A 26,559-nucleotide genomic window follows, 5' to 3' on the forward strand; every position below is an offset into this window, starting at 1 on the left:
CACAAGTAAATACACATTTCAATGCCAAAAATGTGACATTTACAACAACAAAAAGACATTACTCATCAATGTGTCATGCTTAGGTTTTCTGCACTAGACACAAATTTCACAACTGAGTTGAATACTATTCCACATAAGTTATAATATTTAAAATAAACATATGTTGTATTATAAACTTTACAGACAAAAGCACTTGCATTACAACCAGTCCTTCACAAATCAAACACACATTTGGCATGCTTTAAAAAATGAAAATAATTACTGATTGCATAAATGCATAGACATTTCTCATGAATACATTGATTTAGCAACTTGTCAACTCAAAATCATTTCTCATTGTGTTTGTGCATCATAAAATTCTGAATTGGTTTACCTCATTCATTAATTTCCCTTGGAGAAATGACATTTTCCCACTTTTTTTCTCGAAACAATCATCCATGCTAATCGTCAGAATTTTTCACTGATCAAAATGTGACCTGACATTGCAATCTGCACTCACGAAACTAAGTTTTGTTGGCTTTTTTCCATTTCAATGACAAAACATCTATTTGTACCACTTGACTTCTATAACAGTAATATCTACCAAAGAGACTGAAATATGACTCAGAATTGCCCACTCCTATTCTCCTTTCAGGGGTTTAGCTTATGGTCATATCACTGCGGTCAGGCTCATTACATTCATTCAGCATAATTCAGCCAATAGGGAACATCAAAATCACACATTTTCCAGAGATTGTTTGTTGTGTCTAACGCCCCCCAAGCAATGTCATGCACGTCCATCCATTCTAACAGCGTTTCAGCAAGCATCACAAGTAAACTGCATGAAGTTTAACAGTTGAGACCACGATAGACATGCATTATAGCTAAATACACTACTCCCTTATCTTTTGCTTTTTGTGTTGTTAGAGTCAGACAATGTATAAATTTGTTTTTCATGGTTACATTAACTGAAGGCAAATTTATCTATTCATACTCTTGCTACGCTATACAAGTTATTGTCAATCCCCCCTAAAATTACAGGGCACTGAATACCAGAAACTAGACAACACAACTAAATAACTTGCAAATATGTTCATCAATGAAACAAACTAGACAACACAACAAAACAACTTGCAAATATATTCATCAATGAAACAACCTTGAGTTTGACTCATTTGGCACAAGGAAATATCTTTAACAAAATATTAAGTTAACATCAATGTCAAATAATTGATTCTTATGAGTGACAAATATCACAAAGACAAAAAGAGAAAAAAAAAAAAGAGAAAAGAAGTGAATCTTTTCAAGTGCCTCCACTCTATGTGATCTTTACTCAATCTGCCAAATAACATATTTTTCATGAAAACTCCTTCACATTCTGTTTGATGCTGGTAGTCAATGTATGCACTCATATACTAGCTATGAAAGGATTATTGACAAAGTCAGGAAAATGTGTACTCTGGATATCCCTATGATGTTTCCCTGTTTGCAAAGTCTCACCTTCTTTTGCTTGGGCTGCAATAACACATACACTGTACCTATGTACTTGCACTGGCTTGTAATACTGACTTATTTACAAACTACACCATAAACCCACATATTGACATTATTAAAATACAATGTTGAATTCTTCAAGAGCAATATGTCCATCTATGCTAAGTTTAATAATGGACATAACCCAAAGGTCTAGGAATAACTGCCAGTATCAAACATATTCCTTGCTTCATAACTGTTTCAGAAGTTATGCTGTGTAGGCAAACTGTTTGAAAGCACTCCCAGACTGTGTATTTAAGTCTTGTGATAGAGGTATTCTTTTCACTGTCAAATGGAAATTATTTTCATGATCTAAGGATGCATGAAGACATTGATATTGATAGGTTTACTTTGCCATCAATGTTTATAATCATTATGTAACATGAGTATATAAGCATTTATATTGAAGGGAAAAACAAAGATCACTCGATAGTGATAGATACGGTATACCTTAAAAATACTTTGTCATCGCTGAGAGAGTTATCTTCTGTATACATCATGAAGTATGTGTGAGGGACACATATCTTTCAACATTTGACAGGTAACTTTAAATCATACATTTGAAAATTGCCACAGGTCAGTTATTCTACAGAAAAGAATATCAAATTTTCCTTTCTTTCTACAAAAAAAAAAAAAAAGTCAAAGACATATATACACAAATACATGTATGTTTGGTTCCTAAACCTAAGCACTGTTTGCACGTAAGCATGGTCTTGCATGTCATCAATGTGTGAGTGTAACATACTAAGTATCCATCTCCCTCTGAGTATCCATAAAGATGAGTCCATGCACATTTCACCGCCTGGAACATCCCTTCATCAGTGGTCATAACACCAACAGGTGATGGGAACCATACACCATTACCTTAATGGCTTAATGGGTGAATCCTGGGGGCAAAGAGCTGGGCAGAATTGAAGCAGGCATGATGATAGTGAAAATAGGGAAAGTCAGGGCACCAGGATAGATGGATTCTATGTTGATGGAAACAGATAAATCACCCCTAACGACTATACCGGCCTCTGATTATCAGCATAAAAATTTTTGGGCCCATGACAATGATAAATGAAAAACACAGAGGGGTAACAAATATCCTGAAGATGTCAAGCTGGTTAAATATATTTTGGCAAAATTGAAGTCTGTCACTTGCATCCCAGTGTGCAATTATTCAAAGATACTTCTTCTGCTTCTTCGTCTTCTGGGTAATCTGCTCCCTTCAATCCTGAAGAGTATTGCAGATAATTATCAGTAAGTTTTCTTTTGTGTGTGTGTGTGTGTGCAATACATAATGATACAATATTCATCATATGACGCTTATTAAACCTTCCTGACCTAATTTCGGAAGAGATAGTCAGCAGGTTGGTTCATCCGCTTCAAGATACCTTCACTGCAGAAGACTCATCCGGTTCCAGGAAAAATGAGTTCATATGTGGTTTTTTTTAAAAGGCATGTCTGATATACATCAGAACTAGGAACATTGTCGCCTTTGAACAGTTGCTTCTGAAGCAATGTTGAAAAGAAGAAGGGGAAAAAACATCAACTTCCATTTGACACGGAAATGTTGCAGTCATCACTGAACTATTACATCCAAAAAGCCAGATGGTCTGGCTCTGCAAATACAAATTACTAATTTATAACCCTGCAACCTGTTTCTTACCTTGCATGTTTAAGTCATTTAAGGTAAACTTTTCCATGGAAAGTGGTCGGAAACCAAAAGCGTCACAATATTTTTGCAAACCAGGAAAGAAACCTGACACTTATGAGAGTGTGCCATCTTTTTATTCCCTCGAGACCTATAGAACATAAAACCTGGGAAGCTGGATCCACACTATGTCTAGGTTCTGCGGGTGTGGGAAAGATCTGCAGAGGTTTCATTCTTTTCATTGCCCTGGCAAAATTATTTTCTTTTCAGACATAGCACAAACTACAAGTGCTAGGTAAGAACACCATCAAAAAGACTGCGCAAGCTAAGACTATATCAAAACCCATCCTTTTTTTTTTTTTTCTGTGAGAGAGTGAAGTGAAAAGAAAACATACCTGTTCATCTGACATGATGGCTCGTTTCAGGTGAATATTCTTGGTTTTATTTTCCTCCCTACAAAGATAACATTTACTGACCTTTCAGATATGGTTGATCTTGCTGAATAAAGGATTATGATGTGATTCAAAGCATCATCATGGTACAAAAAAAAAATGTAAAACTCAGGGCTTCTACTGTGTAAATGACCCAGTGACACTGAACTCTAACTGGGAGCATGACAGCTGGTATTTGGCACTTTTCTCTATTACTGGTAATGGTGAGTATGTGACATGTATTAATGTCAATATCAGAATTTTAATAATGCAAGTATGATTAACTTAAACTTCACCTTTTTGGCAGTACTTAGATACTTCAGACATTTTCGTAGATATCTCAGGTGAGACTCGTTTAAGCTGTTTACAGAGTTGCCAGCTTTTCCTGGTAAACCTTGAAGGGTTATGCAAACTACATCCAGGCTGACGTACTTCTATTTTTTTTTTTCAAACAACTTCAACACAGACAGTGTCAAGGCCATTATCGTAATGCTGTTAGTGAAGTTTGTTTTGTTTGAACATCGCTCCTGGCCTGTTTGCAACGTGTGAAATACTACTTCCAACTATCAAAAGACTGTATTCTGCATGAAAAGATTTACCAGAAAATCTAAAATCAACACGGAGTTAATAGGAGGCACTTATTGTACATAGTGTATTGGCTGAGAGGGTGACTCAAGACCCACCTCAATAAGCAGGCATACAGCAATGTATAATATCATGAAGAATGCAGTTAAACAACAATGCCATACTGACAATACAAATCTCACAGTTCACTGCTAGACACCAGAGCAATCATTCCCAGATATAGGCAGTTTGCACTGGACACATATCCATCTGCAAGCAGCTTAACATTCGCTGTTTATCATCTGGGGATAGCTGCTTGGGATTAGAGTCAGAGCATCAGGGATATATACATCAATGCCAACAAAGCAAAGATCCACATAAATGGAATGACGACTGCTAAAAGCAATTGCACAGTTCATATCGTAACAGCCGGTCTACCCAACTGTTCCATTACAAAGTGACAGACTTCAATAAACAGAAAAAAAAACAAAAACAAAAATTCCCTGATAACAAATAAGTATTGGAGAGCAAAAGGGGCATTTCTTTGGTTTGCAACACCAAAAAAAAAAAGTTAATGCCTGTTTGCATCACAAATAGATACAAATTCCAAACACGGGGAACACAAAATGCGCATACATAAAATAAAGTATGTTAGTTTGGCACTAGATGATATGGAGCTGTAGCACAAATTCAAAAATGCCACAAAAGAGTTCTGATCTATTCTTTGCAGTAAACATATTTTCATCTATATTTTGTTCCCCCTCTATTCCCAGGCAACTGTAACACCAACAAACTCAGAGAAAAGAAGGTACACTGATCCATGAGGGACTGACTATACAGGTATTGAGTGGGTGAGGCAGAGCATTGCCTCCCCTGCAGAGGACCCCCTAGATGAATCCTTTGTCACTCTGTACAATCACCCATTCACTAACATTTACTGCACTTGGAACAGCCATCCACACACCAAGAGTAATACCATTTTTTTTTCTTTTTTTCTTTTTTTCCTATATCACATCCAGAGAAAAGACATTGTCATTGCTCTTGATTGTTACATGACCTGACATCATTGTCACAATGAAAGTTCAAATCTCAAATTCTTAACTAAGTGTTTCACCACCAAAATTTTAGCTGCTGTACTGACTGGAAATAGAACAAAAAAGCAGAGTCGTTTTCATTTGATTTTTGCATTAGTATATAGGTTAGTTACACAACCTTCACTCCTTTTAAGCAATAATAAATGAGGCAGACATAGGGACAAAACCAAAAAGTTTCATGGATTTCAGCTTCATTGTGAACGCAGCTGCACAAAAAAAAGTATCATAAGTCAAATTCAGGTTTATAATACCAGTATCAGATTATGATGGAGCCATCAACAATGTATTTGGCATCATTCTCTATTAACATCATTAACATAAAATCATAAGAATATTGTCATGGCCCTGTGTAAACAACCAAATCATCTGTTCTCATTAAAACAGAATCATCAAATACACGTGCATTCTATAAAACAGAATATCAAATAATAATGACAATAGCAGTAATTAAAAAAAATATATAAATCTAAGACAAAATAAACACATTCCAAAAATGAGGAAATGCAAAAAAAAAAAAAAAAAAAAAAATGAAAACAGCAATGAAACGCATTCAGGCTTCTCATTGTATGGCACATAAAATTCAAACCATCTGCCCACTAGGCAGTGTCTTAGATTGGATTTTGCAAGAAAGCACTTGCCTCCCTCACTAATACTTCACGGCTCTTTGGGGTATATCCTTGGGATATACCATGCTATGATGTGTTAAAGATATCTGTACTACATTATTGCCTTTCCTGTCTTTGCTAAATCAAAAAAAAAAAAAAAATGTTGTACAACACCTTTTACCTGTTACTTATCTTCATTTTTTCACATATTGTTATTAAGCCTGGGAAATATGTTTTCTTCACATTTTTTGTATTTGATATTTCTGGGAGGCTGCCCTTCATTTCTCAGCAATTTGATGTATAAGTAAGCCAGCAATATCAAACTAATGATGCCTGGGGTCTCCCATACAAACTTCTTGTACCATAACATGGTATGCATCCCATTTGTAACACCCCCGCAGTTAACCTATGTATGACTGGCTGCTGACGCAGGAAGAAACGTTCCTTTCAAACTTCTCCATGACGTCACGCACTACACGGATTGGCACCAACTACCACAATCTCACTTTGACACCCAGACAAGAGTTTTGCCAGTGACCTTTGACCTACTGATCACTCTGCTACATCAGTGGATGAGAGTAGACAGGTGTCTGTCCGACTCCACCCCGCTAGACTTTGGTCTGGCTGCCCTCCGCCTTGCTACCCTTGCCCTTGTCACGGCCCTGGGGCCTGCGTCTTTCCTCCCACAGCTCAGGCTCCCTCATCAGCATCTGGTTGATGGGCGGGGCTGTGGCGATGGTCAGGTCTGGCCCGGACGGGATGGCAATATCCGGCATGATCTCGCTCAGCATGGGTACCACCTCGGCAGTGGCAGTGGTCTGCAGTCAAATCAAGCAGATTATCATTTTCAATAGCAGTTATAAATCAAAATAATATACTGAACATTACAATGATAACCAATGCACGTTTTGATAGCATGCTTAAAGGACAAGTTCACCTTCATAAACATAAGGATTGAGAGAATGTAGCAATATTAGTAGAACACATCACTGAAAGTTTGAGGAAAATCGGACAATCCGTTCAAAAGTTATGAATTTTTGAAGTTTTTGTGCAGTAACCGCTGGATGAGAAGACTACTGCAGTGCGTGAATAACTTAGATGTTTGACTTCTTCACAACATAAGCAGGCACATCAAAAAGTCATAGGGTAAAAAACTAAATAATATCAAAACATTCAATAAGCAAGATATCACTACACACTAGGAGTGTTACACGTGTTGTACGCGTGAAATAAATGCTTACTTATCTGATTTTTATTTTTGCCCTTCTTTTTTTGCCTGTTATTGTACTTGTATATGGACAGGGTCAATAGTCATATAACATCTTATAAGCACTCTGAGATACTGGTTAGACATCAACAAGGTATGATATATTGGTCTATGTAACCTTCAGACACCTCGACATACTCAAAATGCCTCGTGATGCCTGGCTCCCACAAAAATCCCCGCTGTCTCCCTAAGGACTAAGAGAGGACAGACAGCAATCAAGTTCACAAGGCGGTCAAACTTTCATCACCATGAACGTCGCCATGGCACTGGGTCATTGGTCAAGTACAAGGGTGACACAAAACCCTCAATATTATTCAAAAAAACTTAGCACAACCACACTTCATGAGTGAAATGACTGAAAAATTATCAGAATATATCATTTATAGAATTAACTGCAGAAAATTTGTAACTGCTTCTGCACAGAGCTCCCAAGCATCTACACATTTTAGACTGAACACACAGAGTCCAAAATCCGAAAAAGTATCTGGCCCATCTACATGATAATGAGCCACTCGTTTTTGGTTTGTTTGTTTGTCTGATATTTAATTCCTAAAGCTGCAATATTATTGACACATTGTTTGCTACTATGTCAGGTAATCTTAACACAAACTACGCAAGATTATAATTTATAGGTCCAGATGGAGTAGAATGATAATAAAATTCACTTGAATGCTCACAGAAAGTCTGCTACCATCAGAATGACATATCAAAGTGATCACATTTTTTTTTTCCTTGTCACATCAGATGAGAAAAACAAAAATATATCAATCACCAACTTTTCATGAAAAGCAACTGTTTAGCGAATCGTCACAAGTGCAATGGTGCAAGATTTCACATAAAGTGAAAGATAAAGAATATCTATTCAATGAGGCAAATCTGAGTAGTGCGACCCATCTTTCACCACGCACGAAACCTTGTTCCATCACATGAGCAAAGACTATACACTACTTGTTTTATACAACATCTCGGACGCCAATGGATGAGGTCAACACAGATTCTTGAATGTAATTTGGCAATGGCAACCATTTTTTTTATGTGAAAGGCAAATGGGTGGCATTGTATGGTCAGTCTTAATAATGGCAAAAAAGCATTCAGTTGAACTTGTTGACGGTAAAAGGAGTGACTGAATGTGTGCTTGTCACTGATTTAGTGTATATGACAAAGGTATGTTTACTGTTTACTGTCATGTCAAAGGCATGCAATGGTGCAAAAACTTTGAGTTGAGTCGCTATCCATTTTTTGCTGGATAGTGACAGCATGCAATGGTACTTTTTGCTCTATGTCACGTGATGAGCAATCAACAAATCAGACAGCAAGAATCTTTTTAGGCATTGTACATTTTTGATGAGTAACATCATCCACATTAGATATGGGTTTGGTACTACAAGGGCAACTATCCTACACTGCACTCAGCTATTCCAGTATTAGACAAAACCTGAGACCTGAAAGAAGATGACTCTGGCCCATATCAGACTAAAAACCTCAGAATAGCCAGCCACATGGTGTCTTTCTCACAGACTTCCTCCCCTTGGTATAAGGATCATGCCAGTCTCATAAAGTAATAAACTGACATTTAATCTGGGATGGTTATATTGCATGTGGCAGACTACACAGAACATAGCATGATTTATGACTGTGTTTTCCCCACATCATATCAAATCTTCAATCTTTCAACTACTTGCATAGCTTGCTATAAGTGAACACTAGGCCTATACATTTACTAACTAACTAATCCATATCAAGAGTTTCACAGTGATACAATCTATAGCATGTGATAAGTGTAAAGGTAGAGTGTGAATGGTCGTGACATAGGCAATTAAATCTTTGAGGCACAATATACTTTGTGTGTGTTTGATCTTTGCTAAAAAAATGTATTGATCTGACAGAGAATGTAGGAAAAAATCAGCAATAAATCAATCACATCCTCCACCTTAATTTCTAACCAGTGTCAAAGACAAAAAAACATGGAAACCACATTTAGAAGTGAATGTATAGAATCTCTCGTCTCTCATCAGTCACTTGACATCACAGTTTATTTGATCCTTGACTCCACTAAATCTTGCTGAATCAGTCCTTTCTGCTTTAGATCCTAGCTCTATCACTTGACATCAGGCACAGGAAATACCTGTGATACCACATTCACAAAACCAGTTGATAGTATTCTACTAAAATTCTTGAATTACAGCAAAAACAATGTGAAATAAAAAAAATAATAGGATAAAAAATGACTGTATCCTTTTGTCCCTAATCCTGATGAGATTGCCCCAACATTTTTAAGTTGAATTGCCCTATGATACTGCTGCTGCGTATAGCTTGGGGAACTTCACATACAAGTTTCATTGATGTTGGTTCTTAATTACTTTTGCACAGTCGGGACCCATGGCTTTTATTAGTTCTTCCAACATCTGCAAACAATGACTACATTTATTTGCATCTCACGAAGACAGGAATTAATGGGTCGCTATATGTGTCAAGTAGAATTTGAACAAAATCTTACTTTACTGAATTTCAGCACAAAGATAATGAGTAAGGGAGACTGTAATTATGTGGTGTGACATGTATTGTAAAAAGAAACTAAACCTTGGTAATTACTGGTCTAGTCCTACCTAGAAATGTAAATAGTGGAAAGACATTCACCTCAGTGTTCAAACAGCAAGGGATAAGAGCCTTAAAGGGTTGTTAAATGCTAATGAGTACATGAGTTTGCTGAGGTAAATGAACAGCAAACCATTATCAAGAAATGCTTTAGTCATATTAATCACAACACCAAACTAAAGTAATAATATCCAGCTGTATACCACATCAGCTAGGACACAGAAGGGAATACATTCTACCAACTCTATGCAGAGTCAATTATTGTTTGAGGGTTGTAATTACAGTGCCTTGGCAGCCTCTTGACAAAAATGGCACAATACTATTAAGACAAAAAGTATGAGGATTAACACCCTCAATCAGTGAATGAGCGAACACATTAAATGTTCATTATGTCCCAGACAAAATTCTGTATCAGCCAGACCAAACTCTGCCCGGTTTCCTAGTAGAATCACTACAGTAAGGAAAAAGGGCTTCCGTCACTGATATGGAGAGCCTGCTATCCTTTCAACAAACAGGATAGACACTGCTTCATGTTGATATTATTTGTTGTTTTACTTTGTCATGTTTCTCTGCAAGCCTCCCATGGCCAACGTTCAATAAATCCTCAGCTCGACAGACAATGGCTAGGAGGTTGTGGTTGCTGGTCGGGTTACAATGGAAATGAACTACCAACAATACAGGTTTCTCTACGCACTCCAGACTTTTACAAACAAACAAGAGGGGTAGTTCCTGCTTTCTGTGGAAACTACCAGTAGTGATTGACGAGCCCGTTTCATGATGGGGTCTACTCATTTTTTCGCTTAGGATGTTAAAGTGCATTCATTTTGGTTCTTATGAAGAACTCGGGGCTAGAATCAGAATTCTTCGCTCCTTGTTCGGTCATTGGTATCCTCAGACACGGCATCAAAGCAATGTCATTGCCAGTATTGTCGCATCACCCTGTGAAAACAAAAACAAAAAAATGTGAACGAAGGCCAAAAAACCCACCCGCTGCTAGCGACTGCATTGTGAATAGAAACGGCCATTGTATGACGACAATTTTGCACGTACACACATTGGCGAATCCATTGCACAGAGAGGTGACTGTCTGATCGCTGCTGATTTTCATTTCGTTTCGTACGATGAGTTCAGATAAAAGTAAAGAAGTCAGGGAATGGAGAAGGACGAAGGCCTTCACGTAGAGGAACAAATTTGAGAAGAATAAAAACAAACTGTTATTTCCTGCATACATCAAAAGATTCTAGCCAAAAGGGACCTTGCCCTTCAGGGATAGGAGACATCCATACTATCCACTATTATCATTATTACATCATTTTTTTTTTCCAACAGCGAATGGCATACATATGATTTGGTTGTGTGGTTTTTTTTTTTTTTCATGTTCATTCCTGAAACTTTTTCCTTCACTATTTACTCACCTTCCTGTTCCCATTAGCAGTGAACAAGATCAGGCACTTCTTCTACATCCACAGGATAGATGTAAAAACACTATGGCAGCACTTCAAAACACTGGTTAGTGTGAAGTGCATCATTAATTTAGCAATTAATGCTAAAAATTGTTTGAAATTCAGTTTATACTGGGACACTTCCTTAAACTGAGCCAGTATTACGATCCATACTGGATTCTTGGTTTACCAAGGCTGTACATTTTTTTTTTAATACATGAAAACAGCAAAATCTAATTGTAGAAAATTTTGGGTATACCATCCTCTCTACCAGGCCAACAATCACTTTATATCTCTTAGATACAAGCCTCAAAATTTTGTAACAATTCAAAGGGAACGTGCAGAAATATTTAATACGTAGACTCTATACCACATGTAGTCTACATGTACATGTATGGAGGCAAGATTATGCCAAGTTTGAATTCAGACAGAGATACTTGAAGCACTAAGGGTCAGCAACTGATAATCAATGCAAGTAATTTATCAAAAAAGGTTAAAAATCTGTAAACCTCAATTAAGATATATACAAATGTATATATATCCTGCAACCCAATCTTTGATTTGGGTGTTTTGGGGTTTTGTTTGGCTTGTTTTGCTTTGTTTGTTTGTTTTTTTTTTTTTTGGGGGGGGGAGGTATAAATATCACAGAGATTCAGCAAAGCTGTGTGAATATGTGAGCTGGTCTGCACACTCAGATTAGGACATGAAAAAAAAATGCATTCACAGCACAGCTAATCAATTCCTTTAAGATTAAATTTTTGGTCAATGTTTCTTTAAATGTATTTTTCTTGAGAAAACAACAGCAGGGCCAAGAGCCATTTGCACTACATCTTGATTTTTTTTTGTCCGAGAAAATCTTCCAAGAAAATTGGTCTGCCAGAAATTGCCGAACTTGAGTAATTGGAAAACCAACCGTGAAAGCTGCTCATGTGTACCACAGAGAGACCCTGGGAGAGGGGTGAGAGACAGCTAGCTGCCATGTTTAGGTCATGATCATAATCACAGTGCATGGCACAGACAAGTACAGGTAGAATGATGTATCCTTGCCACAGGCAATACAGCTGAAGACCGACCGTATACACTTTTGAGTGTGTTTTCACGGAAATGTTTTCCACAGCTGCGCCTCGTATAAAGTAAGCGCTCTTTCTAGGGTTGGATCATTTGTATTTGTACATCAAAGTCAGAGCATGAGAAAGAAAGGAATCAGGGGATGCTATCATTGCCTACCACCAGGACAGGAACAGGATGTCAGAAAAAGTGGATCAAATATTCATGTCTGAGGACAGTTACCTCGAATGGGCCATGAGCTGTTGGCTCAGGCTTCTAATGTCCATACCATTTTCATCAACCACATTGCACTCCAATCATTCCATGTAGCATATCGTAAACATTTATAAGGGTATCCTGCTTCAATGTCATTTGAATACAATGCGAGGGGAACCTTCAATTTCCTTGCCAAAGACAAGCAAACATTCCAATGTTTTATTATTCTCAACAGACGCGGTAAATGGTAAACTGTCCTCAATTAATCAGACAGATTTATTATTCTTTTTTTTTTTTTTCAAGCCATGGACTGAATTCTGTGAGTATCAATGATGAAATCTGGCATCTTTAGTCATACCATGATGACATCATTTACAACACTGGAAATCATGATAATTTTTTTTTTCTTGGACAGTGAGAAAACTTTCTAGACGCATGAATTAATGCATGACTAAACAAATTGATCAATTTATAATTGACATATTCTGTGTCAATCTTCACTAAATTTCTTTTTTCAAAACATAAAATCAATAAGAATAAGACATATCATTCGCATAGAATTTAATTGTAGTCCTGTAATGACTCATAAAAGATGACTTATAGGAAGGCAGTTACACCGAGTAGCTGCCTCATCAACCAAAAACACGATTCCACTTATTTTTGGTTGTTGATGTTGTTCATAAACCTCTTCCAATTTGCACATACATGTTCATATGGTAGAAACATGTAAAACTTCAGAATTCCATAACTTTCTCATTTTTTGTCCAACTTTGTCCATCACTCATTACTCATGAATTTCTACTTAAACTTGACGCACAAGTTGCACCTCAACAGCTCAGTTGTAAGAGTATACGATACAATGTTGTGCCAACAGCAAAACCCCTTCTAGGCAAAGACAAGTACTGGAACAACCAAACATGATTGTCCTCAATTGCTCCATAGTCTTTCCTCCGTTAGCTTTTTTAAAACACTTTCATCCATACTTGGGGCATTTTGTTCCATTTTCAGTGAACCCTATCAAGGGTGCAAGACACCCACATCAGGAGTTCATCATCTCTTGTGGTCTTTGTTTAACAATAAACCCTCAAATCAAACATATTAACAATCTGATGTTAGACCTTCAGGACTCATAAAATTTCACAGCCTAGTTATTTGCCTTCTCTTATTTTTCCAAATACTGCTGGAAAAAAAAAAAATGACTGAGTCGTCACTTACATGCGATAAACAATATCATTATACATCCTTTTTGTACTGCAGCCAGCAACTAAAATGAAGAACATTCCATTCCCTCTGTTTTTCATGATGTCCTTGTAAGCAGAGACGATTTGCAAATTCCACCTGAGCTGGGAGGGTGAACTTGGTGTAACCCTTCGCTTTGGCCAGTAAATAAATCAGGCATTATTTCTACCTGAAGGAGAGAAAAACCTCACTTGTCACATCACCATGACAGCAGGGAAGGAGGAATCTGGAAGTGGTTCTTGGAGAGAGAGTTTTCAAACAAGCTCTGTTTGGATTACAGACTCCTCTTATCCATGGTGTTTGCTATAACAGCAAAAGATTTAATGCTATCAATCTCAAGGAAATAAGAGAATGAAATGAGTTGATTGTCACATGTGGGGTAGAATATATTTATAAGTGGGATGAAATATATACACTGTGATATTTACTCTGCATATCAAGCAGACTGAATATCAAGGGACAACCCTAAAAATACTGGTTCATAAATCTGCAGCAGATTTTGCTCATTTTGGTACTCGGTGACATCGTGCTGATACAGTTTGCCTGAGGAATATGAGACTGGAATTAAGTTATGGTGTCGGAAGAGATGGATGCATTGCTACTATTGTTACATCTCTGGAAGGTAGACATGGCATTTTATGCTGAAAGAATCATTGGACCACATGCCCACTGCAAGAAGGCTTCAACAGCTAAGAGTCAAATTAAAGACACAAAACAGTTGAGGGTTCATAAAAACCAGACCTAAAATATGAAAGTTATGGACCTATATTTCAAATTTTGATTTTTTTTTTTTATCAGACAATGATACTAGTAGCAAAAAATGCACAAATTACTAATAATTGAAATGTTTGCAGGTTTACTGTAATATTTTGCAAATAGGGACTTGTAAGATATTCATATATCACAATTTTTTTTCTTCAGGTTTTAGGAAAACAATGCAAAGTTCCACAGCTATGATATCATGGTACAGTGCACTGTCACTGCATTGTCCATCCACACTGAATTTAAAAAGTAGTACCATTAAACACATATATCTCTTCCATCAAAAAATCCTGATGCATTAACTATGTTGTTTTTTCTCATTTTCCAAGTCATTAAAAATGTTCAGAATGTAAGGTCTACAGAAGTGGAGATTAAAAAGAAAAAAAAAAAAAAGAGAGGGTTAGTATCATGATAGAAAGCCTTCCACCTTTCTTTGACCACATTTTAGAGTGAAGATTTAATATTGTGAAATGCTCGGAAGTCTAGTTACATTGTAAAGTTAATTACTTTTTTTGTCCATTTTTTTTTTCCGGGGGGGGGGGGGGATCCTTGGAATAACTTAAAAGCATACGGATTTCAGAGAAAAGAAATATGAAATCAAACAATGTCCCTGCCTGATATATTTGTGAAAGATTCTGAAAGATTTACAATGAGCATTCATGAAATTGATGTAAAACTTGGCAGAAGTTACTTCATTGTGTGTTTTAACATTGATGAGCACTGTCAATACAATTGTACATCACTCTAGACAGCAAGGCAGGCTTAGTATAATAGTTCCTACCACATCTTCTTGAGGTAAAATATCAGAATCCATTTCTCATGTGGCACTTAATGCCTTCTACTTTGAAACCAAGAGAAACATGCGTCTGTATTTCATACCACCAGTATATTTGCACGACTTGCCAACTCCAGCTCCTTGTAATGACTCCGGTAACAGCAAAGACAATGCACAGTTTACCTGTTGACTGCGGATCTAGGTCTCAAATTACAGAGATACTCTTCCATAACTGTGTCAAAATGGGATTCAACTTAGGCTGTAATATCATATACTGCATATGACGGTTACAACAACAACAACAACAACAAAAACACATGCAAACGCATACACACAAACACAAAATTCTATTGCCAGAACACCTTAAGCCAGCTTAACACATTTAAAGAAAGTTAAACTGGATTGGGCTTGTTGAAAAAATAGTCAGTTTCACTCACTACTGAAGCAGTGATCGGACAAAAAAAAATCTATATGGTTCATGCTGCTGTAGCTCATACCAAGGAGGTAAAGTACCTCCTTGTTCACATCCTACATTTAACATTTGGTACATGGGAGCATGCATCTGACAGGAACAAAAAACATGAAGTCGTCTTTTCACTTTTATCAGTGTTATGATTGCCATATTCACAAATACATACAATTTGGAAGAGGTGGACGTCTAGTTTTCACTGGCGGATCTTTGAAAACACAAAACTCAAATGAAGTAAAACAAATTGGTTTACATGGTTACTGTAAAAGGAGGAATCTTCTCGTGCATTTTCATTGTGTGAATTTTGTGAGAGCCAAGATTAACAAAATTAAAATGCAGGCCAAACTTCTTCTATACACTATAAGCACTGAACGCCAGTGGCAATTTGTGAAAATCTAATGCCGCGAATATATCGTTTTACAGTATCAGCCACAAAGCATGCTGTATTTTCAGTGTAATTCATGTGGTCTTTTTTTCCTCCTCTTTTTCTAAATGTTGAAAATGTATCTTTGGATTATTTTACAAAACAGGTGTGAATCCTACATCATGTTGACTGTGTCATAGGAAAGGTCAGATAAATGACAGAGCATTCACTGCCCCCCCCCCCCCACATCCCATAAATGTCAGTTCTACATCTACCACATACAAATTTGTGTGTGCACCTTGTTTCCTTTTACCCTAAATTGGAATTGCTATTACTGATATCAAAAGGAAGAAATTAGAATTCTCTTTTCCCCCTGGCCTGGATTCTAGGCCTAATCTATCTAGGTAGAAGAGAGAGAAAAAATGATTCCCCTGTGCAGTTTAGATGTCACTCCTTTATAAAGTCCTCTTCCCTTTGAATTCTTCCTACATATATTCTTTTATCATGAAACCACGTCACAGACTATTTTCCTGGGTGTCCCACGCCACTGAACAGCTGTTGCCAAGCCACTGTGACGTGACACTGATCGGTGCTTTCCCAAGAACATAGGTGCCATTATGAGATACACATCATTATCCACAGGCACAGTCATTCAGTCATTCAACATTTTATGTTAATGGAAAATTTTGCCATAATCTTTTTTTTTTCTTCTTTTTTTTTTTGCTCCAGATATTCAGTATCATACATTGAGAGAAACTAGACGCTACATTTTGGGTATACTCCAAAGAGTTCTTTCACCAGGAGTGAAGGCAGAGTTTTCCAGCTAAGACCACAGATTTGCCTGTTGGTGGGGTTCTAAAGATCAAACCACTGTGAATTTCTGTTCAAATAATGCTTGGTAAGTGAATGACATGAAATGTGTGAAAGTGATCTAAAAACATGCATTGTATCAATGGAATCACCTCACGTGCCATACAGTGGTGTGGTCTTGAATTTTAGTGATGACAGGTAGTACCTAAAATGAATCACCTCTTCCTCTCTTTCTCTTTTCCTTGCCATCGTAGATGTGAGTCTCTGCAGAATATCCTTCCTCGTACTCCCAACATTTACACGAAATGCAATGATGTAATCTACGAGGGATTTTTTGTGATGACGGAAGTACAGCTGTAAGCTGCTTCAGAGACAAGCTAAGTGTCCTTACCAAATGGAATTTGACACCATCACGCCACATTCATCAGTTGCCGGAAAATGCAACTATGGCACATTTGCCATAAAATTTTGATTTTCTATCTCAGTTAGACATTATCTTTAAGGACCACTGGAGTAACTTGATTCCCTTTGCATTACTGGATAGCCAAAATTGATAATGTTAAGAGATATGGAAAAAAACAAATAAACAAACAACCTTCCTGCAATCAGCACCAATACCTGGAAAACATTTCAGCTTTTTCTGCAAGTATCACTGTATTAACATGGACAGTAGCATTGCACAGATAGCATGTAATGTGGACTTTGAGCAGTGTACATAACCCTTGGACTGATGGTACATACAGAAGACATCTTGGAAGTAAAATCTGTTGGGATTCCCAGGCAAAAATGATTTTTTTTTTCACTGTCCACACAAATGTGTGACTAGAAATGGTTTTACATCAGTAGCACAGAATACTGACAGCCTCCACAGCTGAGCAAAGAGTTTAGAATGTACCATTTTCAGAATGTTTCTGAGGTTGTGAAAGGTGAAACTTACTTTCCATACGACTGCAGAAAGTCCAATTTTGCTCTAAAATGGACATACGATAAAAAACATGGAATATCAGAAAAAAGATATGCTGACAGTACTGGAATCAGAAACATACCTGATTGTATTTGCTACATAATATTTTATAATTCATGTCAAATCATGCAATAACAGTATCCATCCATCTTAAATACGAGAGTGAATAGCAGGCAGCTTGTTGGGAAATTTTATACTCCTGCTATAAGGCACGATTGATCATCACTTAACATTCCACCTACCCACTACTGAACAGGGAGAGTGCTTCAGGAATAAAGTCTGGTACTTCAATCTAAATTATTTTACACTTTTGACCTCAAAATACTCTAAAACAACTCATTATCCTGGTAAACCACATCAGCCAGACAAGTTTCTTGGTATATCTATTTGATGTATTGCACGCAAATTCCAAACAGTGGAAATGGAATTTTTAGTACTTTGTTTTACCTTCAATGATACATACGTACAATCCATATCATCAGGTCTTCAAATCCAATCTCAAATCTCAATCCACTATCAAGAAAGAAATGCGATTGAAACTTAAAAATAAAAACAAAAACAAAGTCTGAATCCTCAAGTCTGATCATTCATAGGCAACTATGTATCTCTATTACCGAGTGCCAGGACATTTGGTATCATTAGAAAGCTGACCATTTTTTTTTACCTTGATATCTGAATTGCTGTGATTCGAAATCATGGATTGTGCAGTATGTCGAAACACAGAGCAAAGCATTGCAAAATGCTGCTTTATTGTCCAACAGTGCACCCTTCTTCCCTTGAAGGAGAGAATGTGATTTCAAAAGACGACTGTAGAGTGATTGTGATTACTGGCAGTCATCCAGACAAACATACCATACACTTTATTTCTCACAAATTCCTCTTTCATATGATGGAAACAAAGACACTATGTAAAATCTCTATTCAGTGTATTTTTTTTTAAAATATAATTCAATTCATTAGAAATAGAAAGGGGGTTTCCAAATTCAATGTTCAGTTGCAGTTGGATGATCTGCATGTATGACCTACCACTCTGCACCCCCACATTTGAATGTTCACAATTTTTATTGTGTGCTATGATGGGACACCATGCTTAGCTCTTCTACGAGATCTTATGCAGGCATGGTAATGCAGTGGAAGTGGTTACTCAGTGTGTGACACAGCCAGGCTCATCCCACATAATTATTGTCCCAAGTGGGGTTATGGTATGGGCTGCACAATCTGGGCAATCCACCCAGAAAACCCACAAATTCATTGTCACAATAGTTAGGTTCACACATTGTTCCTAAACTTTAAGTTTAGGTCGAAAACTTAACTCTCGATGATTAGCTTGTAGTTTAACACCATGAGAACGCACATTTAGCAATCTTAAAGTTTAATCGATGGTTAGTACCATGAGACATCTTAGGGTTTACGCTCTTTCCACGCGCCACGGTGGGGGTCCCCACTCGTAGTTTTGCTCCACGTGGACACAATAATCAACAAGCTTGTGAGTTAGCGTGAACCTCGCATCTTGTTCACTGTGCTGTTTTGTATGGGCATAAGGTCATTGAGCAAAGACTCTGCACTTCCGTTGTAATCATCGAGTGGGGCTTGCTTGTAAGTTGTAACTTAAAGTTTAGGTGCGCGTTTGAACCCGAGTCGTGAATTCACGAGTAGAGCTAATCATCGACAGTTAAGTTTTTGACCTGAACTTCAAGTTTGGCAACTGCGTTTGAACGTAACTTATGTTATAGGCCTACATAATATATGTCAGATCATCTTGACTCCACAGGGAGGGCATGTACATCTTACAGAGTCAAGTCTTGGCCAGATTCTCGAGATGATCGCAATGCTAGAGGCCACAGAATCTCACCACTGTATTTGTCAGCTGTCACACTGCTGTTGATGTCAACTGATTCATTCTCGCCTCCAGCTGAGAAGTCTTTGTACACTATGACTCTTTCTCCTCCACACTCAATGCAAGTCAGTTTCATACTCTTCTCCTTGTTCTGGCCAATCTACAGTCTTTCTATCAACATGACTGAGATTTCATCTCATTGCTGTAGGGCAGTCTGTACTAGCTTCCTTGTTAGCTTCCTTGCAGCCTTACATTGACAAAAATCAGCTGCATAAAATTAGTTTCTAGCAGTCTGGTCCCTACTGACTACGTTGGATGGTTGCACAAAATCTCATTTATAGTTCTTGAAGACAGCTAGCTATTCCACAACTCTGACAAAGAAATGAAACTTGTCTTTTTGCTTTTTTTTTTGCCTAATCATTGCTATTTTTTTTCTTCTTTTTTTTCTTCTTTCTTTTCATTCTTCAGTGATTTGTTTTATTTGTGTATAGGGAACCATAGTGTCTCCATTTGTCATTTACATCATCAGTTTTCTGAACTTAACCTTCCATAATGGAGGTCATTGATATGACATCTGTAAGCTGATCTCTGTCGTAGAGCCAGTGCATGTATCACATACATCTTCACATTAAAAAGATGCACATTTAAATTCTTTTCTGTTTCAAAAAGAAAAAAAAAAAAAAGGAGAGAAAAATGGAGTTCATGGGTGATTACCTGCAATGACCCTAGCCTTTTAAGTCCTTTTGTGGAATCACTATTTCTACTCTCAAAAAGAATAAGAATGAACACTGCATATATCAACAACATTTTAAAGATTATTACTACTTCCCATGTTCCCAATTTTAGTACTACAGTAAACTGAATATTGCTTTACCACATTATTGTACTAAACTGGATATCATTGAAAATAATTAAGAATGTATTCACATGTGAACTACTGTATTTGTGACAGAAGAAAAAAAAATCCTACAGAGAAACAACAAAACTGACTTTCCTAGATGTTTAAGAGGAATCATAAAGCGTTGAAACATGATTCCCTATTTCCATACCCTGCTGTTTAAAGGCCTACATGCACTCAGCCTCTATGCGTCACTAACACCCTTTTGTCACAAAGTAATGTGATAAAAAAAAACATGAGGTACATTCAGGATACACCCCCTCATGGACTCTATTCACCTGGCCTCTAGGGATGAAGAGCCTGCCTATGATGACATCTTTTATTTCCATTACTCATATTCATCATCATCACTGTCATCATGAAAGTCTCTTGTTACCATTGGCAACCACATCGACTTAGAGAACGAGACAGGGTTTTAGATTTAGTACCAGTGTGTGATGTCTGACGGCCTCCTATCACACATTAACCCTTTGGATGCTAGCCACACTACTGTTGAATGGAACTTGGGTGTGCAGGTGGAAAATTGGGACTTATGGTTGGACAAGTATTAATACCACTTGGGTATAAGTGAAGAGGGAGATTTCCTGCATATTGAGGTACTACAATTTATGACAATAGCCTTACATCACAGCCTCTACGTCATGGGGTAGCTATGGTAGCTTGTAATCCCTTAAAAAAAAAAAAGAAAGAAGAATGAACTGCTGCCCAAAGGAAAATGTTTAATGATCCTCTTATAACTGTGCTGACAGGAAAATACAGCTCCAGTCTATTCTGCTATAACATGAAACACTGAAGCCCTGGAGATACAGCTTTCTTCCTCTTTGTGCTTGCTTGAATCTACTCTTCTAGAACATGACACATTGAAGCCCAGGAGATACAGCTTTCTTCCTCTTTATGCTTTTTTGTGACATAAACAATTGTATGAAGGATAATTTTGAATTCTTCGATATAAAACAATGAATAGTGACAATCAAAATGAAAAGATAAAGCACAAAATCACAGAAATGTTGGGAATTCTGGCAATCTTAACAAGTTGTGTATGAAGATATGGGCTAATGTGAGCTAATTCCCAGCTGACACAAAAAAGTTAACTAAAGCTCCCATGTTTTGAAAAGAGAGTTTGGCATGAATACATCAATATGACTACAAGAAAGCAAAGTGTCAAAAGAGAATTACAGAGGCTTTATCAAAATTCTCACACATCTTTTATATTTCATCAATCCAATTCCCCATATTATAAAATGGGTTCAAGAATGTAGCCAATTGGAAGCGCTGAAATGAGTCACGTGTGCGTGCATTAATTTCTTAGTAAATGCACTAAGAAGAGTCTCTCTTCCACCTCCCTGGCCTGACGTACGTCACAATGTTTACACTAGCAGTGCGCACTCAATCAGTTGTTACAAGTGCGTCACGCGCTACTATACGTGCTGTCAATCCTGTAAACAACTTCTAGTTCGGGCCGCGGGCTGCCACAACAGCCGGCGGCCTTTCTTGTGCATAACACGTGGTGTACGTATACTCTTATACGTACGTACAGTACTTATGTGCGGGATTTCCGAGTGCGACGTGCGTAAATGTTTGGGACGAACATCTTCGGACATCTTGACTTTTGAGCGAGTGCTACATGTAGCTGACTGGTATTGACCCACAAAGGTACGTGAATAATGCTGTTAGTTTTCGACCCATTTTATAAAACAAATGATGCACAGGATTATTTCGTGGCGTTAGTGAAGGTGCGGCGCACTCTCGAGTATTGACAACAGTTGCAAACATGCACTCGGCTGCGCCTCGTGCATGTTGCACCATTGTCAATACTCTCGAGCGCGCCGCACCTTCACTAACACACCCTATCCTGTGCATCATTTGTATAATAACACCTCTACAAGGGATCTGCATTCACACCCCTTATGTAAGTAATTCATTCTTTCTTCAATGTTCTCTTTTACATCACAGCAGTCTTGATATGCCAGACCCCAGAAAGAAGAAGAGGAAGAAGAAGAAGAGAAAAAATAAAGGAATGGCATAAAGAATCTAGTGTGCTACAAGTTAAATTTTGAAAGAACATCTCACCTCTGTGTGATGGGCTGGTGTATGACGGTGATGAAGGTCGGGCGGTTCATTCCACATCCTGCCAAACACTTCCAGGTCACTGTCATCAAGCATTGTGGAGCCGTGCCCCTCACAGTCCTCTTCAGGAGGAGTGTCAAATACCTCCACCGCCTCGTCAGGCAAGCCAAATTCTCGCACCACACGGGTCTGGAGCTCCCGCGAGACAGCCATACTGTCGGTGCAGCGCAAGGAATACGCCCTCTTTGCTGCGGCAGACCGCTGAAGCTCCTTCTCCCTGGCCCTCATAGCTTTCACCGTGTCTTCATCTGGTGCTAAGTGTCAAAGATAACCAAGGGGGAAAGGTATCATGTAATCTCTCAAGTACTTGAAAGTATTCCCTGAGCTTTGTTTGATACTGATCTCACAATATACAACTCTTTTCTACACCACAGGGCCCAGGAATGCTTCATTGTCTGTAACACTTATGTCTGTTCTTGTGTAGAAATATATGGCCTCATTAATATTTTACAATTAATTACTATGACGAAGCACTTGATATCACTGAAATGAAGAAAGTATGCTCTCTTTTTTTTTTTCTGGTACTAGAAATGGGTACCGAATTTTCCATGTGTCTTCTGTAAAAACATTGCAGCAATCTTGAAATTCAGTCATCAGTTTTCTAAGCTGTTAGAAAACAACCTCTCTCTACAGTCTTTTGTAAAGACAATGTCAGCTGTAAATCATGTTGGCGAATCATGTGTTCCTGTAATATAAAATGTTCTTTAATAGATTCAATTTCAGAGTTTCGTCTTGACCTGTGAACTATTGACCCAATATCTACTCAGATAGTCTTGGTATGATTGCACATGAACACACAAAGTTTTATCTGGATGCTGCGTACAATATGGTATTTGGTACCCTGGGGTACCATCAAAGAATGTGTTATTTTGTTGATTTTTTTTCTTCAGTATTGTACCCTGGGTTACCATGAAGTGGGAGAAGGTCATTTTTGATGCTTTTAAAAGCAAGAAAATGCTGTTGTGTTAGTGTCAGTGAATGACTGCCAATACATTAAATAAGTGCCACAATTTAATAACTTGATATTTTTCTCCCTCTGATTACAATACGATTACGATACGCATGTTGTTAAATTCGCGAGTAGCTCCCAACTCATCAAATAAAAACTTCATGAAATAAATGGCATGTACACTAGTCGCAAATACTATTGGAACCTCTCTCTCTTTGCTTGTCAAGAGACAAAGTAATTCAAATTTGCACGAACATTATGGGGAAGTCTCTAGCACTTAGCTTTGGGACTCCTACCACTTTAATCAGTAGCTAATCTTGATTAGTAACATCAGAATACTGTCTTGCCTCTTACCCAAGCTGTGAAATTTAATCACGGATATTCTACATTATGTCAGTCTCGCACTGGTGAAATCTGGAAAAGTGTTTGTATATTGTATTATCACAGAAAGCACAGATCTCTGTAAAACTGTGTTTTAAACATTTAGTTACATTTTTTGGAATCTTACTAGTAGTTTATCAGCATTAAACATTGTTTATTGTTACCCTAAGTTTTTCTGCTGTCATTATCATCAAAGACAGAAGGCCCTGACAGGGAAATGACTCTTGTGTTCCCTTTGATATGACATTTGCGATGATCCAAGTTATAATATTCATGGAGTCTTCACAGGCAAAATCTTATACCTATAATATCTCAGTTCATTAGTTGTTGCAAAACTGATGCCATGGTAACTACAATTTTCATGCGATGCCTTGTGAACACAGGGTCTAGGTTTTCAACAACAGATGCTGAGAAAAGATAGCTGAAGTCCTGGTTTTCATCCAAGTCATAACAGGACTGACAATGAGTCTGACATACAGACAAACAAACAGACTTAACAAACACAGACTGGCATGACACCAGAATTGAAGTTGAGTATATCACAATGAATGTTATTTGACAGGATGTTGGAAAAAACAAAACAAAAACAGAAGCGCTGGTCTCTGATTATCATGACTGCCATGACAGTAAGGTTTATGTTATGACCTACTTCTAGGAATCAGGGTTGGGGGTGGGGTTGGGGTTAAGCAACATTATGAACCTGACCTGACATAGCAGGGGTGAACATTATCCTCCAGCCTCTTCGCTGTTTGACTTTTCGGCAAATCAATCAAGTGAGTCGTGCATCAAGGCACGTACAACATCCAAGCATCAGACATCATCCAGGATGTACAGTGACTGAGACAAAGGCATAAGGCTCTCTGTCAGCCACAATAGCTTCCCCAATATAAATAAATCAATTCTACATCTTCCCTGCACTCTGTCCTGAAATGATCTTCCAGTAGCTGTTTCTAGTCTCATCTTTATCTTCAGAGTGCTGACAACTTGCGTTTTTAACAATTATCTGGTAGCTTTATTCTGACTCCTTTGTATTATAAAATGGTCTTTACATGACAGAGAAAAAAAAAAGAATGCAAAATTGTCTATTAACCACAATTCAAGATCAATTTTATATTACATTTTACTAGCATGGGTCGGATGATTGAACAAATATCTGCTATAACATGTTCTGAATATTACTTGATGTACCACTTCCCTCTATATTTGCTAACTGTTCCTATACCTTTTAATGTCACATATCGCATGAACCCGCTTGTATAACTAAGCCCATAAAAAAACAAAACAGGGGAAAATAGCACACAAGACACAAATACATTCCAGAGGATAAAGTGGTATCACATTTACCCCTGCACCTATCCCCCCCCCCCCCTCCCCCATCATTTCATGTTCAATTGGTATCAAGCTGATGTATTAAGAATGAACCAATGCTCATGTCTTTTCAGGGCAGAAGAGGAAATAAATCTTAAAATGTAGATCACCCATGAGGTAAATATCAGTACATTGGTGTTGAATGACCCATACACACAGACTGATAGACAATATCTTACTGATGTTTAAAGGACAATATATCACCACAGTCTGAACATTTCAGCCAAAAGTAGAATAGCAATGCACTCTAACCTACACCCTTTGTGTGTAATCAGATTTCTGGAGGATTGTGTCCTACATGAATTATGGGTATGATTTGGAGAAACTGCAACACAACTAATACAGAATTATTATATTTAGGTTTTCTTTTTCTGACTGTCCCTCCCCCCCCCCCCCTCAAAAAAAGATAAATAAATAAAAGAAGAAGATATTACTTACCCTTGAATAACAAATAGGGCACTGACTTGCTATCTTTCTAATGTGCCACATAAAATTACTGATTCCATCGACCAATATGTGTGCAGGTGCATTTTAGTGTATATTGTCTTCACCTCCCATTCATTTTGATTGATTGATTGATTGATTGATTGATTGATTGATTGATTGATTGATTGATTGATAGAGTGATGGATTGACTGATTGATTTTTACATTCATGTGATCAAGAATGTATGGAATTTGTAAAGTCTGACATAAAGAACAAAATTTATCCAGCTTCTCCAGTATCATATTCAAATTTTGCCCAAACTAAACTGTGACTTGGAAGCGGAAATATAGCTAAAGAAAGCTAAGATATTCCAGGGTTCATTGCCAACAAAATTTAATCTCTCACTCTACATATTTTCCTGTTATCCAAGAACTAGGTACTACCAAAAAAATGAAAAAATAAAAAAATAAAAATCCATCTAGAAATTTCTCATAAGATCCCTGGATTAGATTCTTTGAAGGTTTAAGTTTAACAGACAGTTTCATGAACCAGGAACTGTGAACTCAATGGTTATGATTTTCAATGCCATCATGTAACCACGAGATCCGAAAGACAAGCTTTTTCCACAAATTTCGGAAAGCAAACAGGAAGGAGAGCGTTTCATCTTTCAGGATTTCAAAAACATGCTCATGTTTGGTGTTCGGAAGACATGCGCACCCATGACAGGATGCAGAGCTCTTCTGGCGACTAACACAACCTCTTCCCCAGGACCAGCTGA

At 37.6% G+C, this 26,559-nt stretch overlaps 1 protein-coding gene across 1 annotated transcript in view; it reads right to left on the bottom strand.

The window, feature by feature from the left end:
* Positions 1-5,901: 5,901 nt before the first annotated feature.
* LOC140246323 (BTB/POZ domain-containing protein 7-like) overlaps positions 5,902-26,559 on the bottom strand; it is a 53,531-nt gene continuing 32,873 nt past the window's right edge. The window contains exons 7-8 of the mRNA XM_072325800.1: positions 22,601-22,911; positions 5,902-6,663 (exon numbers count right to left, since the gene is read on the bottom strand). Of these exons, the coding sequence (XP_072181901.1) occupies positions 6,454-6,663; positions 22,601-22,911 (521 nt within the window). The 3' untranslated portion in view covers positions 5,902-6,453. The remainder of the gene's footprint in view (positions 6,664-22,600; positions 22,912-26,559) is intronic.

Source organism: Diadema setosum, chromosome 1, assembly GCF_964275005.1.
Source record: "Diadema setosum chromosome 1, eeDiaSeto1, whole genome shotgun sequence".
NCBI classification, from domain to species: domain Eukaryota; kingdom Metazoa; phylum Echinodermata; class Echinoidea; order Diadematoida; family Diadematidae; genus Diadema; species Diadema setosum.